This window comes from Leucoraja erinacea, chromosome 6 (assembly GCF_028641065.1).
Source record: "Leucoraja erinacea ecotype New England chromosome 6, Leri_hhj_1, whole genome shotgun sequence".
Classification (NCBI taxonomy): Eukaryota; Metazoa; Chordata; class Chondrichthyes; order Rajiformes; family Rajidae; genus Leucoraja; species Leucoraja erinaceus.
Window position 1 is genome coordinate 63,758,569 of NC_073382.1, and position 15,007 is coordinate 63,773,575.

The 15,007-nt window shown below is 44.0% G+C and overlaps 1 protein-coding gene across 6 annotated transcripts in view; it reads left to right on the plus strand.

The window, feature by feature from the left end:
• The window catches only part of LOC129698236 (coiled-coil domain-containing protein 81-like), a 71,112-nt gene that overhangs the window by 19,190 nt on the left and 36,915 nt on the right, over positions 1-15,007 (plus strand). For all 6 annotated transcript variants that reach the window (XM_055637239.1, XM_055637241.1, XM_055637240.1 and 3 more), the window contains one exon: positions 10,013-10,098. In XM_055637239.1, coding sequence (XP_055493214.1) covers positions 10,013-10,098 — 86 coding nt within the window. The remainder of the gene's footprint in view (positions 1-10,012; positions 10,099-15,007) is intronic.

Here is a 15,007-nt window from a genome sequence, read left to right on the forward strand (position 1 = left end):
AAATGGCAGATGAGTTGAACAGATACTTTGGATCAGTCTTCAATAAGGAGGACACAAATAATCTTTCTGATGTACTAGTGGCCAGAGGATCTGGGGTGACAGAGGAACTGAAGGAAATCTACATTAGGCAAGAATGGTGTTGGGTAGACTGATAAGACTGAAGGCTGATAATCCCCAGGGCCTGATGGTCTGCATCCCAGGGTACTTAAGGAAGTGGCTCTAGAAATCGTGGACAATTTTCCAATGTTCTATAGCTCCAAATAACAAACTAATCCCATTCATACTAGAATTCACAATATAACATGATTTTTAAATCTCACTGTCATGAATTTATATCCCAGATGGAAGGAATGTAATGTTTAATTCCCATAAATTAATCTAGAAACATCCACTCAATATAATTAAAATTATTATTTTTTTGCACAATACATGGGACTAAAAATTTTATTTAGTCTAAAAATATTGACTAAGGAAATCTGAGCAAATATCACTGACTGATGACAGCAGATCTGGACAATTGTAATATGGACTATTCATGCTAAAGTGGGGCAGTTTGCAACCAAGCCTAAAGTCAACCTATCCACCCAGATATTACAATTCTCTGAGATTTCAGCATTTATGTTTGCATTAACTAATTGACCCTTATCAGGTTTACATTGCACTGTTTAACCTCCATCAACCAATCATTATCAAATGCGCTCTTTACATGATTTAGTCCTAATTATTTTTCATTGTTGACCAGAGAAAGTGAACTACTCAACTGTGGAGTATTAAACTTTTGATGCTGCAATACTTCTTGGAATGGGTAGGAATTGTGTAGGAGATCTGATGCAAGAACTAATGATGTGCCTGTGGCAAAGATTCGATCTTCATTATTGTCATTCACCTATTGTAGAAACATTATGCTGTGCCAGGATTTTATTTCAATTAGGTAATTTAGGAACAGTATTGTCTGCAGTATGTTGGAATTTTGCAACCATAGTAAAATATAGCAAGGTGACAGGATATTCGGCCCTACCCGTCTATGATAACCGGTGGGTGCACTTCCACATTAACCCCGTTGGCCAGCATTTGGTCTATTGTCCTCTTTGTTTAAGCTAAAATCCACCAGGTGGCACCAGCAATGGCTGCCTTGCCAACAGTCTGTCTGCCCCTTCCTTCTTTGTTGCTTGTATGCGTTAAATGTATGTTTTTAGTGTTCTTTAGCTTGTTTTATGTGGGGGCTGGGGGTGGGATTGGGGGAAATTTTTTCTAATCTCTCACCTCGATGGAGATGCGATTTCCCCCCCAATCATATCTCCGTCCGCACTGCGGCCTAACATCGAGAACATGGCGGCCTTTGCTGGAGACCAACTTGAGAACTCCACAGCAGCCTGTGGACTTAACATCACGGAGCTTGCGAGCCCTGTCGGGGGTCGACTTTGGGGCCCCAACCGCGGGGCCTGCTGACTTTAACATCATGGAGCTCGCGGTCTCTGGTTCAAGACCGACTTCGAAAACTCCAAGCCGCAGGAGCTTCAATCGCCACGACGTGGGAGATTCGACCGCCAGCTGTGGGAGCTTCGATCGCCCCAACTGCAGATGGTTCGACTGCCCCGACTGCGGGAGAATAAAAGAGAAAAAAGATTGGACTTCTTTGCCTTCTTTCACAGTGAGGAACGTGGGTTTGACCTTGAAACCTTGAAACCTATTCAAGTGTTCAAGTCTCTCTATGGGGGTGACGTTGAGTATGGCTTCCCAGCCTGCAGCTGTCTGTCTTTTCACCCTTTAAAATTTTTTTTAGTATGTTACAAAGTTTTGTTTTGGAGCTCTAGTCTTTTTATGTGGGATGGGGGGGGGGAACTTTTTTCTCAGTCCCTACCTGGTCGGAGATGTTTCTTTCCCCAGAGCTGCATCTTCGCCCTCCTTTCGCAGCCTACCAACTGGACTGGAGCGGCGTTTCCTGCCGGGACCAGTTGGAAATTCAGCTTCGGCAGTGGCGCAGCATTGAAGTACCAGCGCGGAGTGGGCGATGCCTTACCCGGGTCATCGTGTGCTAAGCTCCAGAGTGCTGTGACCGCTGACTACAACATCGCGGAGATGTCGTTGCGGAGCGTCCAGCCGCGGGCGGCGCTGACTTGAAACTGAGCCTGGGATCTCTAGCTGAGATCACCAGTGTTGGAGCTCCGACCAGTGAAGCCTGTGGACTTCGGGAGCCGCAGTCTCCGGTAGGAAGCGGCCGTTCCAGACACTCCAAGCCGGTGAATAGTGTTCTCCCGACGCCGGAGCTCAATCATCCGGCGAGTGGGCCTGAAACATCAGACCGCCGTCGCTGAGACCGCGGAGGCCTCATAATGGCCCCGACCACGGGTGAACAAGAGGAAGAGGACTGGACTTTGTTGCCTTCCCTCACAGTGGGAACCATTGTGGGGGGATGTTTTTATGTTTAATGTTAAATTCTTCTTTGATGTGTTTTTTTTTTAATTGTTGTGCTGCAAATGGCAACTCAAATTTCACTACACCAATTGGTGTAAGTGACAATAAATGTCCTTTGCCCTTCAGCCCTTTGTCTAAACACTTCAATGCTGTCATCAATTCATCTTTGACCACCTGCTCATTTCAGTTACTTACCATTCTCTGAGCAAAGAAGGTCACGACATATCCCTTATAAATCTATTTGCTCCTACCCTAAACGTATGGCCTCTGGTTTTATCTATCTCTGATGTGGGGAAATGTTTCCTGCAGTCTACCCTATCTATACTCCTCATAATGTTATATATCTCAATTATGTCCCCTTTTTTAAAATCTGAATTGCTTCAGTGATAAAACACCTTATAACTGAACTCCTCCATCTAGGTGACTTTCCTCTGCACCTTCTCTGGCTCTCTCACATCAAAATTGACAAGTTTAATGGTGTCCCCATCTCCAAAGAGATAAATCATTAGAAAGTATTTTTGCTCCACATGGATTGTTTTTGGAGATGTAACCAAAAAGGTTGATGAGAGTAAATGTTGTCTATATGAATTTCAACAAGGCGTTTAACAAAGTTCTGCATGGTTGTCTGTCCTGGAAGGTTAGATCACGTGGGATCCAGGGAGAGCTAGCAGATTGGATAGAAAATTGGCTTCATGGAAGGAAGCAGTGTGATGATAGCTACTGTGGTACACCTGTGGTGTGCCTCAATGATTCAGGGCTGCCGACTCTCACGCATTGAGCATGAGAATCACGCATTTGGTCAAATTCTCACGCTCTCGCGCTGATCATAAATTTCTCTGTCGAAAATTTCAAAACTCATATCCACTGCATAGGCCACGGGTGTTGGAGAGCCGGGGCTGAGGGAGGGATGGAAGCATAAGCAGTGGCAGGGGCAGATGTGGACGGAGAGCTGTGGCTGGTGAGTGTTTGCCGGGCATGGTGCAGCCTCAATGCAAGAGTCCTGGGCCGTTGGAAACATTGCGCCGCTGCCGTGAGAGTCTGTGCCGAATTTGCCCAGGTGACTGGCATGGATCAGGCTGCGGCTCTGTGCATCCTGGAGAACAACCAATGGCTGCTGAAAGTAAGTACCAAGTATTGGGTAGAAACGGTGGACGAAAGTGGCCTTCAAATGGGGGTGGTTGGAGAAAGCATCCTGCTTGCCTGCTAGATTTTCACTTAATGTAAATGGAGGAAAAATGTTCCCGATGTTGGGGGAGTTCAGAGCCAGGGGCCACAGTTTAAGAATAACGGTGTTGGCTAGTTAGGACTGAGATGAGGACAAACTATCTTCACGCAGGGAGTTGTGAATGTGGAATTCTCTGCCACGGAAGGCAGTAGAGGCCAATTCACTGGATGTTTTCAAGAGATAGTTACATTTAGCTCGGGGCTAGCGAAATCAAGGGATATGGGGAAAAAACAGGAAAGAGGTACTGATTTTAGGTGAACCGCCATGATCATATTGAATGGCAGTGCTGTCTCAAATAACCAAATGGCCTATTCAATAAACAATGGGTGCAGGAGTAGGCCATTTGGCCCTTTGAGCCAGCACCGCCATTCAATGTGATCATGGCTGATCATCCCCAATCAGTACCCCGTTCCTGCCTTCTCCCCATATCCCCTGACTCTACTATTTTTAAGAGCCCTATCTAGCTCTCTCTTGAAAGCATCCAGAGAACCTGCCTCCACCTGAGGCAGGTTCTGAGGCAGAGAATTCCACAGACTTCCTGCACAGAGAATTCCTGCACTTATTTTCTATGCTTGAGTATATGGCAATAAAACTCGACCACTTGATTTTGAAGCATTCATGCATGGTGGAGGTATAATGTAGTCCTAGAGTGATAGTGTGAGAACAGGCCCTTCAGCGCAACATGCCCACACCCGCCAATATGTGCCAGCTGCACTACCAGCTTTTGGTCCATATCCCTACAAACCTGTCCTATCCATGTATCAATCGAATTGTTTCTTAAATGTGGGGATAGTCCCTGCCTCAACCACCTCCTCTGGCAGCTTGTTCCATACACCCACCACCCTTTGTGTGGTAAACGTTACCCCTTAAAAAGTTACCTCTTAAAAATACTTCAAATAAAAAACAATGAAATCATACTTCTACAATGCACTAAAACATGATTTGAACACATCAAATTTCAAAAAGTCCCTACCGTGGGAGGGGGGACAATCCTCTCCCACACCCTCCCCCCCACTCAGTTGCTCCACTCCCTCGCCAGGTATCCCCAAGGCCAGTGATCAGTGATCGCCCAGCCCCCACATTTTCAAAAACGCTCCACAGCCCCTGGTTCAGACGGAGAACACTGCCAGATGTGAGCGGGAAACTGAGGCCAGTTGTCCATAATGTCTGGATCCCAATGCTCAGCGCTTTGTGTTTCGGAGTAGCCTAATGTTATTGATTTGTAATTAGCCTGATTTGTAATTAGTTGACAAAACCTTAATTTATTAATCCGGAATATCCAGGGGGATGGGATAAGTGTAATATTAAGATGACATACAAGGTATCAGCAGGCATGTGCGGTCAGGGTAGGCAAGGTAGGCACTAACTAAAATTATGAAATGGCAATTATTAAATATAAATAGTAAAGGCATGGGAGAATTATGCCTATCTAAGAGATCGATCTCTTAGGTAGGCATAATTCTCCGTGCCTTTCATCCGCAGCACTTGTAACACACAGAGGTCTGTGCAGCCCACCTGCCGTCAGCGCTGCTTGAAGCCGTCAATGACAAGCGGGGCTGAAGGCAGCTGAAATTCTGCCTTTGCAGTACTGTGCATGTGCAGCAGCCTACTGTGCATGCGCAGCGCAAGTTTCTTGGTGGATTTTTCAAATATGGATTGTCATTATTTAATGAGTATCTTAGGAAACAATGAGTGAAGAATGGAGTTCGAGTACCAATAACGTGGTAAGTACATTTCTTGGTGCTTTATGTTTTTACAGTAAATACCGTATTTCCTGGGGTGGGGGGGAGAGCTCCTTTCACAGTGTTTGGGGAGTCTGGCCCGGGGTAAAGTTGCGGGGAGGGCAGGAGCGTTATGAAGGAGGGGATCGGGGCCAGTAACCCACTTGCGACGCTCCGGGCACGGAGCCACCGCATTGTGGCCAAAGAGTGAATTCGCTCGGGTGGCTGCGAGTGGCCACCAGGACCAGACAGCCCCTTCTGCCGGTCCCCGCTCACCTCTGGCAGTGCTCTCCATCTGAAAACCTCTCTCCTGACGATCGCCGGCCTTACTCATGCCAGCCACTTCCTGCAAATCCTTAAATTCCGACAGCGCGATCAAGCGACCAATTGAGGTTACTCGGCTGTGGGAATTTAAGGATTTGCCGGAAGTGGCTAACATGAGCAAAGCCGGCGAGCAGCAGGTGAGAGGTGTTCAGATGGAGAGCACTGCCAGAGGTAAGCGGGCCGGCAGAAGGCACTGAAATGGCAGCCAGTTCTTCTGTCGGGTCCCAGCGGCCGCTCTCAGTCACCCAAGCTGCTTACTTCCCCAGATGGAAACTGATTCAGATGCGATGTTTAAGAGCTTGCTCAAATAAGGGGCATATTTTAAACGAGTGACAGAGATACTTGCAGGGGAATGTGTGAGGAGGTTATTATTTATCTTTAGTTTTAGCTTGAACCAGGACATCTGAAGATTCAAAGTTTAATAAATTTAAAGGCTGCATGGATGAACTACAACAATTGTTCATCACAGTTTGGCAAAAGAATAAATCAGGGAAGGTAGTGCATCCGTGGATAACAAGGGAAATCAGGGATAGTATCAAAACAAAAGATGAAGCGTACAAATTAGCCAGAAAAAGCAGCCTACCAGAGGACTGGGAGAAATTCAGAGTCCAGCAAAGGGCTTAATTGGGAAAGGGAAAATAGATTATGAAAAAAAACTGGCAGGGAACATAAAAACTGACTGCAAAAGTGTTTATAGATATGTGAAGAGAAAGAGATTAGTTAAAACAAATGTAGGTTCCTTGCAGTCAGAAACAGGTGAATTGATCATGGGGAACAAGGACATGGCAGACCAATTGAATAACTACTTTGGTTCTGTCTTCACTAAGGAAGACATAAATAATCTGCCGGAAATAGCAGGGGACCGCGGGTCAAATGAGATGGAGGAACTGAGTGAAATCCAGGTTAGCCGGGTAGTGGCTTGAGCTAAAATGCAAAAGCTCCGTACCAATGGGAGGTGGCTCAGTTGCTACGCTCCCTTGGGCTAGGTCTCGAAATTTCTCACTCCCAACTCTCACCCAATGTTGGCAGCCCTGACGATTGTTGCTGGGCCCATTGTTGTTTGTGGTGTATATAGATAATTTGGATGAGAACGTAAGTTTGCAGATGACACTAAAGTGCACGAATCTTATAGAATTTTTCGAGGATGTAACTAGTAGAGTGGATAGGGGAGAACCAGTGGATGTGTTATATCTGGACTTACAGAAGGCTTTCGACAAGGTCCCACATAAGAGATTAGTATACAAACTTAGAGCACATGGTATTGGGGGTTCAGTATTGATGTGGATGGAGAACTGGCTGGCAGACAGGAAGCAAAGAGTAGGTGTAAACAAGTCCTTTTCAGAATGGCAGGCAGTGACTAGTGGGGTACTGCAAGGCTCAGTGCTGGGTCCCCAGCTATTTACAATATACATTAATGATTTGGACGAGGGAATTGAATGCAACATCTCCAAGTTTGCTGATGACACGAAGCTGGGGGGCAGTGTTAGCTGTGAGGAGGATGCTCGGAGGCTGCAAGGTGACGGATAGGCTGGGTGAGTGGGCAAATGCATGGCAGATGCAGTGTAATGTGGATAAATGTGAGGTTGTCCACTTTGGTGGCAAAAACAGGAAAGCAGACTATTAGGTGGCCGATTAGGAAAAGGGGAGTTGCAACGAGACCTGGGTGTTATGGTACACCAGTCATTGAAAGTAGACATACAGGTGCAGCAGGCAGTAAAAAAAGCAAATGGTATGTTGGCATTCATAGCAAAAGGATTTGGGTATAGGAGCAGGGAGGTTCTGCTGCAGTTGTACAGGGTCTTGGTGAGACCACACCTGGAGTATTGTGTACAGTTTTGGTCTCCAAATCTGAGGAAGGACATTATTGCCATAGAGGGAGTGCAGAGAAGGTTCACCAGACTGATTCCTGGGATGTCAGGACTTTCTTATAAAAAAAGACTGGATAGACTCGGATTGTACTCGCTAGAATTTAGGAGATTGAGGGGGGATCTTATAGAAACGTACAAAATTCTTAAGGGATTGGACAGGCTAGATGCAGGAAGATTGTTCCCGATGTTGGGGAAGTCCAGGACAAGGGGTCACAGCTTAAGGATAGAGGGGAAATCCTTTAGAACCGAGATGAGGAAAAACATTTTTCACACAGAGAGTGGTGAATCTCTGGAACTCTCTGCCACAGAAGGTAGTTGAGGCCAGTTCATTGACTATATTTAAGAGGGAGTTAGATGTGGCCCTTGTGGCGAAAGGGATCAGGGGGTATGGAGAGAAGGCAGGTACGGGATACTGAGTTGGATGATCAGCCATGATCATATTGAATGGCGGTGCAGGCTTGAAGGGCCGAATAGCCTACTCCTGCACCTATTTTCTATGTTTCTATGTATTGTACATAGTGAAGATTGTTATCAAAGGTTACAACAGGATCTTGCTTAGTTGGGCAAGTGGGCAGACGAATGGTTAGTGGAGTTTAATGCAAATATATGTGAAGTGTTGCATTTTGGTAAGTCTAACCAGACCATGACCTTCATGGTTAATGGCAGGGCTCTGGGAAGTGCTGTAGAGTATAGGGATCTAGGAAAGCAGGTACTAAGTTCCTTAAAATTGGTATCACAGGTCGAGGTTTTCGGCACATTGGCCTTCATCAGTCAGGCATTGAGTTTAGAGTTGGGATGTTATGTTACAGCTGAGGTCACAGTTGGAGTATTTTGTTCAGTTTTGGTCACCCAATTATAGGAAAGATGTTGCACAGAAGATATACGAGGACCGTTGTCAGGACTTGAGGGTCCGAGCTGTAGGAAAAGGTTGGGCAGACTAGCGCTGTATTCCTTGGAGCATAGGAGGATGAGATGTTATCTTCGAGAGGTGTATGAGATCATGAGGGGAATAGATAGGGTAGATGCACAGAGTCGTTTACCCAGAGTAGGGAAATTAAGAACTCAGGACCCAGGGTTTAAGGTGAGAGGGAGAACTTTTAATAGGAAACTGAAGGACAACTTGTTCACAAAAAAGAATGTGGGCATATGTAAAGAGCTGCCAGAGTAGTTAGTTGAGGCAAACACTAGAACAACATTAAAACATTTTTTTGGACAGGTACATGGATAGGAAAGCTTTAGAGGGATATGGGCTAAACAGGGGAGGGTGGGATGAGTGTCGATGGAGCACCTTGGTCAGCATAGACTGCTGGGCCAAAGGGCCTGTTTCCATGCTCTTTGGCTCTATGGCTGACAGAATGTGGCAGAAGCTGACAGTAATATATCAAGTTGCACCTCTGCTATTTTCCTGTCTCTGATCCTCTTCGCTCTACAACCACACTGAAATTTCTTGTGCTGGGACTGATAGCCATCAAGTATAGGCCTAGGTTTCTTATTGTCCCATGAATGAGTGAATGAATAAGTTTATTGGCCAAGTATTCACATACAAGGAACAGTACAATGAAAAACTTTAGCTTGGGTGCTATCAAATCAAAACAGATAACATTATACACAAATACAATCAAGCCAAAAGCAAGTACAACATGTAAAAGAGATTTCAATGTTTGGACAGATTGTATGGGATGTGTGATGAGTATCAACAGCTTGGGAAAGTGAAATGTGTATTAATGTGTAGAATGGAAGGCACAAGCTTATCAGAACTTGAAGTACAGGAGCTCCATTTCAGCGAGGAAGAAGAATCTTTGATCTCAATCTTTTGCAATATTTTTGTTTGGTCTGTGTTGTTTGCAGCCAAAATGCACCCAGCTTTTGAGAATAACAGGCTACCTTTAAATAGAGAGGAATGTGAAAAAAGTCCTGAATTTTCATGCAGCACAAATGAACAGCCAATTTTGTTATTAAATGGTAAGACTCATGGTAAACATTTTTTCCATGCAGCAGATGACACACAACATTGTAATCATTTGTTTTGAGATAGTTTCTTTCATCAGCATCAAACCAGTGCAAGTTGACACAAAACTGATACCGAAAAAACAGCTTGTATATCGGAAATGCTCTGTTGGTGTTCAATCTGAAATCTATATTTTGTTTGAGAAGTAGAACATGTTTCATTTATTGAACATTTTATTTGTGAGTTTAAAAAGAATAGTGTATACTCCTATTAAGTATTTAAATACTGGAGATTGTGACTGCAGTGCCAAAAATAATAACAAAGACTTTGATTATACAGAGGTACATTGAACATAAATGTGTCCAATAGAAAAATGAGAAAAATGTAAAACAAACATCATATTTCAAAGAGAAAAGATGAAAAAAAAACTGACAAATAAACTGGTAACAGATGATTTTTTAATTTCCAAGGCTTTTTTTTAATCGCTCACTACAATTCTCTCTTCTAACAGCGACCTGGAACTGCAGACTCGATACAATCTATCAGAGATGCGTGCTCAATCCGGCCTGCTACAACTAATTCCGTTCTGTTTCCCAGGTGAGAACCTTTGTACATATTCAAAATTAATTATTGAGAAGAACAGGAACATTTAGTGTTTTATCAATGTCTTTAAAGATATAATGACAATATATATCAATATTAACAGAAAATGTATTGTCAAGATTATAATAATTTCTTATTGGCAGAATCACCATTAAAGATTGTTCTTGCAGTTAATTACTATACTTCAGAGGTGAACATATGTTCTGGTAAATTGAGTGCTGTACTGAGGAATTCTTTCATTAAAGAAGATATTATCTTTTAGATGAAATATTAAACTAAGTTGTTATCTGTCTGTTTTAATGGTTTAGAATTCTCCACAATAGGGAGAGTGAACCTGGTGTCTTGGTTATAGAATCATAGAATGTTTACAACACAGAAGAAGATCTTTCAGTGTATTGTATCCATGCTAGCTTTTTATCACACAAATTTACTAGCTCCACCCAATTTCACCTTCTTCTTAGCCTTAAAAAAATGGCTTTGAAACGCATGCTATTTAAAAACAAACTTGTTTTCATATCACCATTGATACGAGGCCTGTCATCTCTAGAGCTCCATCTCTCCACCAGTGGGAACAGCCTCCCACTATCCATTATGTCCAGATCCCTCATCATTTTTTATACTAATCAGATATCCTTATTTCTCCAAAGAAAGTAGTCCCAGTTTCTCCAAACTACCCCAGTAACTGAAATTCCTCAACTCAGGAATCATACTTTTAGATCTCCTCTGAACACTTTCCATTATTTCCACATCTTTCCCATAATCTATCAACCAGCTCCATCTGACATCAGACTAGTGCTTTATAAAGTGTAGCATGACTTCCCTGCTTTTATACTCTCTACCTCCAATGATTGTGCCAAATTGTACGTATCTTATTAACTGCTTTCGCCACCCACTTTGCCCCTTTTATTGCACTTAAATCCCCAGATTGGCCTGCTCTTGCAACCTTTATACTCTATTGCCTCTGCTTATTCGTCCTACCAAAATACACCTTGTATTTTCCCACACCAAACTTCATCAGGTATATGACTACCTATTTTACCAGCCTGTTTGCATCTTCCTGCAATTTATCACTAGCCTCTTCAGAGTTGATAATATTGTTATTGTTTTCAGAATGGCAGGCAGTGGCGAGTGGAGTGCCGCAAGGCTCGGTGTTGGGGCCGCAACTGTTTACCATATATATTAATGATTTGGAAGAGGGAATTAGGAGCAACACTAGTAAGTTTGCGGATGACACAAAGCTGGGTGGCAGTGTGAACTGTGAAGAGGATGTTAGGCGGTTGCAGGGTGACCCGAACAGGTTGAGTGAGTGGGCAGATGCGTGGCAGATGCAGTATAATATAGATAAATGTGAGGTTATCCACTTTGGCGGCAAACACAAGAGGGCAGATTATTATCTCAATGGGGTTAGGTTAGGTAAGGGGGAGGTACAGCGAGACTTAGGTGTCCTTGTACACCGGTCACTGAAAGTTGGCTTACAGGTACAGCAGGCAGTGAAGAAAGCTAATGGTATGTTGTCCTTCATAACAAGAGAATTTCAGTATAGGAGTAAAGAGGTTCTTCTGCAGTTGTATAGGGCTCTGGTGAGACCACATCTGGCGTATTGTGTACAGTTTTGGTCTCCTAATTTGAGGAAGGACATCCTTGTGATTGAGGCAGTGCAGCGTAGATTCACGAGATTGATCCCTGGGATTGCGGGACTGTCATATGAGGAAAGATTGAAAAGACTAGGCTTGTATTCACTAGAGTTTAGAAGGATGAGGGGGAATCTTATAGACACATATAAAATTATAAAAGGACTGGACAAGCTAGATGCAGAAAAAATGGTCCCAATGTTGGGCGAGTCCAGAACCAGGGGCCACTGTCTTAGAATAAAGGGGAGGTCACTTAAGACTGAGGTGAGAAAAAACGTTTTCACCAAGAGAGTTGTGAATTTATGGAATTCCCTGCCACAGAGGGCAGTGGAGGCCAAGTCACTGGGTGGATTTAAGAGAGAGTTAGATAAAGCTCTAGGGGATAGTGGAGTCAAGGGATATGGGGAGAAGGCAGGTACGGGTTATTGATAGGGGACGATCAGCCATGATCACAATGAATAGCGGTGCTGGCTCGAAGGGCCGAATGGCCTCCTCCTGCACCTATTTTCTATGTTTCTATGTTTCTATTACCTTTTGCATCATCTACAAATACCAAAAATATGGCTTGTGTCCCCAAGACTATGATCAAAAAGCAATGGCCCTAACACTGATCCTTGGGAAAAGCCAGCATTCACCTCTTTTAATATGAATAACAAAAATTACCACAGGCAATAGAGGATCTATTGCCTATTATTAGTCAACATCCTAACCAGATCGCTAATATTTTATCTGAGATTATATTGAGCGTTGAGTTGACCTCCAGACAAATGGAAGATATTGCAGATCTGTCTTATGCCTTTTAAGTAGTAAATTACTTGTCACAACACCAAAAGACATAGGAGTAGAATGAGGTCATTTGGTCCATCGAGTCTGCTCCGCCATTAGATCACGGCCGATCTAATTTTCCCTCTGAACCGTATTCTCCTACCTTCTCCCTGTGACCTTTAATGCCCTTACTGTGTAAGAAGTTATCATGCTCTGCTTTACAAATACCCAATAACTTGGCCTTCACCGCTGTCTACTGCAATGAATTGCACAGGTTCACCGGGTGTTGATATGGTGTTGTCGCCTTGGTTGACTTGGCTGATCCAGGACATTCTGTATCTCCATCCTTTCAATGTTCTCCATTGTGGTTGAACAGAAATTCTGATATAACTCAGCGGGCCAGCACTTTGTGTTTTCAGGACTTAGTATTCTACACAAGATTCCAGCATACGTCTGGACTTTGTGGGAGGGGAGGGGGTGGGGGGAGTTGGAGGGAGTATTTCAATTGATGGAGGGCAAGCTCCATCATTATTACACAGGAGCTAGGGAGAGTAAATTGGCAGCAGCTATTATTGGGTAAGTCCTCACCTGATAGGTGAGAGTTGTTTAAAGACCGACTGATCCAGGTTGATAAATGGCATGTTGCAGTAAGGAGGACGGACAAGAATGGCAAGGGAAGTGAACTGTAGATTTGAGAGGCTGTAAGTTTAGTCAAAAGGAAGACAAATAAAGCACACATAATATTTAGGATGATTAAAACCAGACTTGGCCTTTGGGGAATGTAAAGAAAGACGGAAATTACTTAAGCTGGGAATTAAAAGTGCCAGAAAAGGCTATGAAAGTTGGATGAACGAGAATCACATGGCATTTTACATGAAGGGTAATATGCAAAGCGAAATCAAGATTAAGAAGGAAGTGGTGTGTGGACTCTTGAACCATTACCAACTGGGAGATCTAGCAGGCATTGGTGGACTGAGTATAAGTGTTCACAAAACAGTCCTTTCTGTCCTGGGCAACCATTTTAACATTCCTTCCCATTCCCATGCTGACCTTTGCCTGAATGAGGACGCATACAAACTGGAGGAGCAACATCTCAAGTTCTGCTTGAATAGCTTACAACCTAATTGAATGAACATTGAATTCTCCAATTTTAGGTAACTTACCTACAATCAACATCAAAGGTTTCAAAGGTCTTTTATTGTCACGTGTACCAATTAAGGTACAGTGATATGCAAATTACCATAGAGTCATACTAAAGAAAAAGCAACAAGACACCCAACTACATGAAAGTTATTCCCCACATTCCTCTTCCTCTTTATTCTCCTGCGGTCGGGGCAGTCGAACCATTGAAGCTCCCGCAGCCGGCGGTGGAAGCACCCGCATCAAGGCGGTTGAAACCCCCTCGTCGGGGTGATCGCAGTTCCTGCTTCGGGGTGGTCAAAGTTCCCACCATGAGCTCCACGATGTTAAAGTCCACAGGCTCCCGCAGTTGGAGCTCCCAAATCGATCTCCAGCAATAGGCCGCCACCTACTCGATGTTAGTGCCAACAGTGAAACAATACAGAAAAAAAATTGTATCTCCGTCGAGGTAAGAGATTTAGAAAAGTTTCCCCCCCAGCCCACACAAAACAAGCTGAACAACACTAAAAACATACATTTAACACATAATATTAAAACAACAAAGAAGTAAGGGACAGGCAGACAGACTGAAGTAAGGGAAAGGCACCCATTGCTGGTGCCACCCCATCCTTCCTCTCCTCTGACATTTTTATCCCCCCCTCTTTTCCCTGTGCCCCACCTGGATTCAAACGTCAGTTTATTGTCACATGTATCAATTCAAACCCATTTCTCCCCTTCCACCTCTCGCTGTCCCCTTCCACCTATATTTGTTGCTTTCGCTTCACATCTTTTCTATCCTATCTTTTTGCCTTTTCACGCCTGGTTTTTGTCCAACCATCTACCAATCATAATCCTCCCCCCAACTCACCTGTATTAACCTAACACATGCCAGCTTTGGCCTGGCCCTGGTTCTCTTCAAGCTCTCTCTCCTACTCTCCCCAATTGGTCTGAAGAAGGATCCCAATCGAAAAAGTCACCCCTCCATGTTCCTAAATTCCAGAAGTTAGTGTCATGCTTAAACATGGGAAACTTAAACCACGCGGTATTGAGGGTTCAGTATTGATGTGGATTGAGAACTGGCTGGCAGACAGGAAGCAAAGGGTATGGAGTAAACGGGTCCTTTTCACAATGTCAGGCAGTGACTAGTGGGGTACCGCAAGGCTCAGTGCTGGGACCCCAGCTATTTACAATATATATTAATGATTTGGACGAGGGAATTGAATGCAACGTCTTGAAGTTTGCGGATTACACGAAACTGGGGGGTAGTGTTAGCTGTGAGGAGGATGCTAGGAGGCTGCAAGGTGACTTGGATAGGCTGGGTGAGTGGGCAAATGCATGGCAGATGCAGTATAATGTGGATAAATGTAAGGTTATCCACTTAGGTGGGA